Source organism: Limulus polyphemus, unplaced genomic scaffold, assembly GCF_000517525.1.
Source record: "Limulus polyphemus unplaced genomic scaffold, Limulus_polyphemus-2.1.2 Scaffold620, whole genome shotgun sequence".
NCBI lineage: Eukaryota > Metazoa > Arthropoda > Merostomata > Xiphosura > Limulidae > Limulus > Limulus polyphemus.
This window is the reverse complement of record NW_013666230.1, coordinates 418,674-425,589: the sequence shown is the minus strand read 5'-3', so window position 1 is coordinate 425,589 and position 6,916 is coordinate 418,674. Positions and strand designations below refer to the sequence as shown.

The 6,916-nt window shown below is 39.3% G+C and overlaps 1 protein-coding gene across 1 annotated transcript in view; it reads left to right on the top strand.

The window, feature by feature from the left end:
• LOC106459513 (ubiquitin carboxyl-terminal hydrolase 31-like) overlaps positions 1-6,916 on the top strand; it is a gene marked incomplete at its 5' end in the record, with an annotated part of 58,564 nt that overhangs the window by 21,238 nt on the left and 30,410 nt on the right. The window contains one exon of the mRNA XM_013919139.2: positions 3,544-3,737. Coding sequence (XP_013774593.1) covers positions 3,544-3,737 — 194 coding nt within the window. The remainder of the gene's footprint in view (positions 1-3,543; positions 3,738-6,916) is intronic.

The following is a 6,916-nucleotide window of genomic DNA, read 5'->3' as shown; positions in this document are numbered from 1 at the left end:
GATTGAATAAATTGGGGTTGATTTGCTTTTAAAAATTTAGAGAACTTGGTTTACGCATATTGCACTGTTTCCAGAGCACTGTTCCTCAGGACTCCCTAAAGTGCATTACCCCCCCAGATTCTACTAGCGAAGCTAGGGAGTCCTTACCACACCCAGTTTTCAGTCACTGGGGTGGTGGATAGAGGCTTTTCCTCAAGAGTGTTCAAGTGTTTTCCTCCACTCTTGAAGAAGAGGGTGAAGTTGGGGGCCCTCCTACCTGGGTCCCTGGACGTTTTTCCTAGATGTCTGTAGGAGAGGCACCAGCCTCTACAGAAGCCTACTCATAATACCAGCTCCGATTTGACCTCAAGCTATCTAGTTCAGGTGTGCATGGCTCTTCTTTTTTATCAATGTCAATTTAGTATATTGATCATCAAAGGAGGTCCACTATCTCCTCGTAATTCTGAACGCAGACTGGTCCTATCCAAGGTCCTTGGTTGAGCACAGTGTTTCATGTCCTCTCCATAATTCTGGGGGCAAGTGAAATGCTCCTTGTCCATTTGAGTGTGGAGTGAGGATGAATGTTCATAATTCCAAACCGAATGAGTTTTGTTCCTTTGGTTGAGTAAGGCATACATGATTCCATCATTCTGAGCCCGGGGTGTTGTCGTTCAAACATCTTCAGGTGGAAGAGAAAGTTTGTCCACTTCAGTGTTGCATACTTTCTTGTTGTAATTTTGGTGGCTCAGAATACATCACTCTATGGCTATAAAGTGTATGTGTGTGTGTGTGTGTACATATGTATATATATATATATATATATAGTGTTGTAGTCCAATTGCCCTAGCAACCAATGTGGGATATAGGGACTAAGACCCCTTAATTCCAACCCCAAGTTGTGGAACCTCAGCTATCTGGTTGAAGCTGGCCTATAATAATGATTACTTATGTTCTATTCCACCCTTGATACAGGAACTACGTTCCAGGTGAAGAGCATATCTGTTTTGGATGTAGTGCGGTTCCACCACTTGTGTATCACTGTTATCTAAGTACACCCCTGATCTATGAAGATGTTTTTTGTATGGGTAATGCCCTTACCAGCCCCTCCACCTTCTCAGTGTGGATTCTAAAATGTAGGCGGATGGTAAGTATGTTATGAAAGTTAACATTTTCCTAAATTGAAAACATATTTACAGTAATTCTTACCTCTGCTGACACTCTCCCACCCTTCCTCCCCACTAAGAGCCAGTGTTAGTGACTGGGGTGGTGTAAGTGTAGAAAAAGTGGTTACATTATCTGAGTGAGGTGTTTATATATAGTACCAGGATAGAGGATACATTGATGTAGGTGGAGAGTGTCACAAGGCCAAAAATTGCCAAGGCCATGTAAGTGGGGTATAAAAACTGGAGCAATGCTTAGATGGGCAAAGTGAATATCGAGGAATATATAAAGTATCAGCAGAGGTAAGTATTATTGGAAATACATTTTCAATTTAGGAAAATGTTAAATTAGAGATACTGGTGCAGCACAGATGTTGCTGAGACACACCTATATTCCTGATAGTATGTTCACATCAGTAGAGAAGAGTGTCCTTATTCAAGGTATTTGTGGTGATTACACATCAGTACTTCTGTATTTGGTTCACCTTGATTTTAAGTACATTGTAGGTCCTGTTACAGTAGGACTTTTTTTTTGATGCTGCCGATAGAGGAAGTTTCTCTGTTGCTAGGTAACAATATTGCAGGTGACAAAGTACATGCTATGTCGATTGTTCACACTGAATCTGTTGTTGATGATAAGACGGAAGACTTTGAAAAGATTATCCAGGGATTTTTCCTGATTGAACTGTGACTAGGTCTCAGACCAGGACTTCTGTCCCACATAGCAGCCCACAAGTTAGAATGGACTCTGCTACAGATACACATGATGTGGTCAACATAAGTGACACTTTCTCTGTAGATCTAGAGACTGATGACAGTAACATCCCTGCAGCTGATTTCAAGGCTGATAAGAAGACATCAGTGGAATAACAAAAAAAACTGATTTGACTTTGCAGACTTTGTGTGCAGAAGTTGTATCCGAAAAGGAAGCAGATATGTTCCCAGGCTGTTTTTATTTCCATAATGGTGTGTTGATACATAAATGGAGACCACTGGATGACACGTGGAAGTCATCCAAGTGTGTTATAGATGGGATATTTTATCAATAATGTATTTTAAGATGGGGTTTTTATTTGCAATAATTTAATTTAGAAATTCAGTATTGCTCATTATCAATATTTTTTGGTGATAGCCCTATATAGAAGTTAACTTTTCAGAAACTAGTTTAACTATTTGTGCAAAAGTTTGTATAATTTTTATGTAATGTTAAGAATAGTGACTTTGAAAAAAAAAAAGTAATACATTTTTTTTTCCCTTGTAGGGGAGGGAAGGTATCTTATGTTAAAGTGTAGTTATTTGTTATTTCAATTATTGTAATGGTAATGTACTGAGTAATGAGTCAGAACAACTTGATTCGCTATATCGTGTTAGATGACATAGTGACTGATCTCATTAAATATTACAACTGTGACATGCAACACGTGAATTCCAGTCTTTCCCAGAAAGATTGAGAAGGATCCAGTAAGTATAAAAAGGTTGATTGGATAAAGGAGAGACAGATTTTTAGTGTTTGAAGTTGAGTTTATGACATTTCAGTTGCTGACAAAAGTTGTTGTAGCATTTGACAGTGGAGAAAGCTACTGTCTGTGTTTACAAGTTTAACTTCTTTGATTTATCTGGATTTTGTCATAAACTTGTTGCACATAAATACTTATGGAAGGGTCCTAGTATTTTCTACAAGTTTTTGTGTCAGTAACTTCAAGAAGCTATAATATTGAATAATAAAGCTGTTATCTAACAGGATTGTATGTCATGTTCTGTGAGGAATCCATTGATGCCTGTGCTGTGGACTATGAAAAGTGTCACTGTGAAGTGGAGACATTCATGTATGGTGCAAGGCATAAGGAATATTTTAGAAGATAAATCCACACCGTGTGTGTGGACAGTTACTGGGTAAAGAAGCCAAGGGGAAGAAAGGGCCCCAATGTTTGTACAAAAAAAAACCTTCATTTTTTTATTCATTAACAGTTATTTAGTTATAGTAAATCTGACTTTATGTAATTATGTCATGATAGAAGTAGCCATTTTGTAGTTTGGAGTCCTTAGAAAATAGTACACAGATCTAGAGTTTGAGCTATTGTCATATTTGAGTAGTTAAATATATATGTTTTATTATAAAAGTTAGTAGTTATTTATTTTATAACTGTTGTAACAGTATGTCAAAACTCATAATAAAAGTTTTATCTAATTTTTCTAATAGTATACATTGTATTTAAATTTAATGTAAAGCAGCTAAATGACTGACTGTCAGAATACTTAAACTTTATTTTTACGTGAGACATTATCTTTAGTGTCTTGAATCAATTATTAATATTATTGTTTTAAACAGTAATTAACTTATTAGACTAGTGCATGAAATGTATCCTGGTATATTTTGATTAACTGATTATTAATTACTTCACAGATGATTTTGACTGAAGTAGGAGATGATGGATTTCACCGGACATTCAGTGATGAAGACAGTTTGTCTTTTATTGATGAGAATCAGGAAGTGTATGCTGTAGAAACACCAGCGTTAAGGCATGCTACTGAAACAGAGGGAGAACAATTGGTGCTGCTATGGATAAACAGAATAGGAACAGGAAACCAGGGAAGGATGTATGTAGTTTTGAGGTTTTAGTAAGATAAATATGTATTAAGTGAATACCCAATAAGTAGAAATAAGTTTGTCCATAGGTGTACTTTTGTATATGAATTTTAGTAATATTATATAAGAAATGTCATTAGGCAGAATTCTGATATGGTACATTACTTCCACTTGCATGTATAGCTATTCTCGTTCAGTGCTGCCATCTATGTGCAAAAAGTTTTTCACATGCTACAAGCCTTGAATCAACATGGTTCATCCACGTCTCGCATGTAAATCATGCAACAACCCTCCACCAATTGGAGTACAACACACCGTCCTGACGCATGTGACTCCCTCTGTTCGATTCTACAGAACTATCACTTTTTGTTAGGTAGTGGTTTAGTGCAGACGTTGTTTGATTGTGTTCACTTCATGTGTTTTCTTTAAATTTTCTGTGAAGTAGTAATTTCATTTAAATATTTTGCTACAGTTTGTTTTCTGTAGTTTTGATGCAATAACTTATCATTCTTTGTTAATTTTTTAATTCTTTGTAGTTTACGATGAATTCTGAAGTTTATGTCACCACTTCAGATTTTTTCCACCTACTTCCAGTACACTTACACAAGTTTCAGGTCAGTGGACATTGACTGAGGAATTTTTGGCTATAATTCGTTATGTGAGTCGACATTCTTTTCCCGATATCGCTCGACTTCCTCATTAACCTTTCAAACCTGTTCATGACAAGGAAGAATTTGACAGCCTTTTCCCTCAACCTTCTTATGCTGTGCCTTCCCAAGCCTCTCCTGTGGAGTTTGGTAGGCCTAACTCAGCTTTTTTAGATATGATATGTCAGGTGTGTTCTATTTTATCCATTACCCCAATTTCTTATGATCCTGCTGCTCCTTTATTACAAGACACCCCCTTCCTCAGAATATTTTGTTTCCCTCGTCCTGGCATCAGGGTTCCTGCTGAGCATTACGTTTCTCAATGAAGAGTGGGTGCTGTCATTCCTTGCCCTCCACAGGCCTCGGATCATTATGCCTTGGCTTATCATCAGACGGATCAACCTTTTCTCGACTCCCAGCAGTTGGATTCACTTTCGCCTGTAAGTGGGGGCTGACCCAGAAAATCTTATCTGTTTATCTCACGCACAGTTTTCCCACCTTCGTCTTAACCTTACTGCTCTCCTACAGTATTTATCCACCATACACCTTCTTTCTGAGGCACTCCACCAATCTCCAGAGGTTTTTTTTTTCATAACTTCCCTCATTACTTCCACGTTGACACGGTTGTCCTCTTCAGCACTATCTCTTCATATGTGGTTTCTTTGCTTTTTGGATCTTATTGGGACGGATGATATCTTGTCACAGTTTCGTTTATCATCCACTTATCTTCGGGACTTAAGGATGGCTCCTTTTCTCCATTGGTCTGTTTTGGAGATATTCCCGAGTCTTTGGAATCACGTGTGGAACCTGTGAGACAACATTCGACTGTTTCATCTTTGGATGTTTGCTTGTCTTATTTTTGTGCCCTTACATTCTCCTTTTCCTGTTCCTGTCTTGCACCCTTCCATCCTTTACCTGTTCCTATCACTAGGGATTTAGCTAGTCATCGTGTTTCTTGACATAGGTTTCATAGTCACCAACTGTACTGGTGACTATCGAGTGGGGGCGTGTTTGTTTCCCTATGGCAGAAATTCACTACCAGTCCTTGAATGATCCAGGTTTTGTTCCTTTTCCTTCCCCTTGTTGTCTCCTGTATCTCTATTCTTCCCGTTACCTCTGGATCCTACTACCAGTCAGCATTTATTTAAGGCAGTGCTGGTTCTTCTTTCACAGAGAGCTATTGAACCTGTCAGTCAACCTTCCCTAGTCTCATCAGTCCAGATGCTATCTTTGGATTGTCCACCACAGGTTTGTGTATCAATTTCATGCCTTGCCCTTCAAGCTTGCTTTGGCTCTGTATGTCTTTTGTCGGGTGGTTAAAGCCTTTGCCCAATTTCTGCATGCTCGGGGGGTTGCATTTACACATGTAATAGACGACTGACTTCTGTTAGCTCATTCCAAACTGGAATCTTCACAACACACTCATCTACTTCTAACAGAAGCAGCTCAAATGGGTTGGATTCTCAAGTTGAAAAAGTCTTTCTCATTACCTACCAAATATCTTGTCCACTTTGGTGTGTTTTCAACACCTACCTCAGTTGGGTCCAACCTTCTCCAATTCGACTCTGTTCAATGGAGCTTTCAGTTCTCCACACTCTTGCTACTCCTTCTCTTTCTGCTCATGAGGTTCTACAGGTTTTGATTACGTGGGTTTCTATGGAAGCACTTATCCTCTTGGGTTGGGCATATATGTGGTCTCTTCAGTGGACTCTTCATGACCAATGGAATCTCGCTCAGGATCCTTTGTACTCTCTAATTACTCTTCATCCTTCCCTTTTAGACTACCTGCATTCGTGTTTGAACAAGGGCAACTAGATGACGGGTTTACTGCTCCCTCCACCTTGTCTGGAATTGCCTCTGTTCACAGATGTTTCTCTCCACAGTTGGGTGGCATGAGACAATCAGAAGGAGGCTTCTAGACAATAGTCTCCAGCTGAGAGGTTTTATCATGTCAACATCATGGAGCTTCTAGTGCTACAACATGTTTTGGATCACTTTCTTCCTATTGCAAGAATCAATTAGTCACAATCTATTCAGACAATTCCACAGTGGTGGCTTATATAAATCACCAAGGAGGGAACCCATTCCTGTTCCCTTTTCTGTCGAACCTTGGAACTCCTGTTTTGGGCCCACATGCTGGAGATAAGTCTCCTTGCATCTCATTTCTGGGTGCTTTCAATCTTGTAGGGGATCACCTTTCCTGACCAGACAACGTTTATCCAATGGAGTGGTGGCTTTGCAATTAATGGGGTACTCCTCATCTGCATTTGCTACTTACCTCAATACCAAGTTAACTCTTTTCTGGTCTGCGGCTATTCATCTCGGCCTTAGCTGTGGATGCTCTCAGCCAGAATTGGACCAATCGGTACCTTTATGCTTATCCTCCCATCTGACTTCTTCTCAGGATGATCTTGATCATCCATGTCGCTCTGTGTTAGGTCCTTTTGATTGCTCCTTACTGGCCCACACAACTGTGGTTTCCTTATCTCTTTCAGCTCCAAACTATCCCTCATTTGCCTCTTTTTCTCACTTCACTCCCCCCC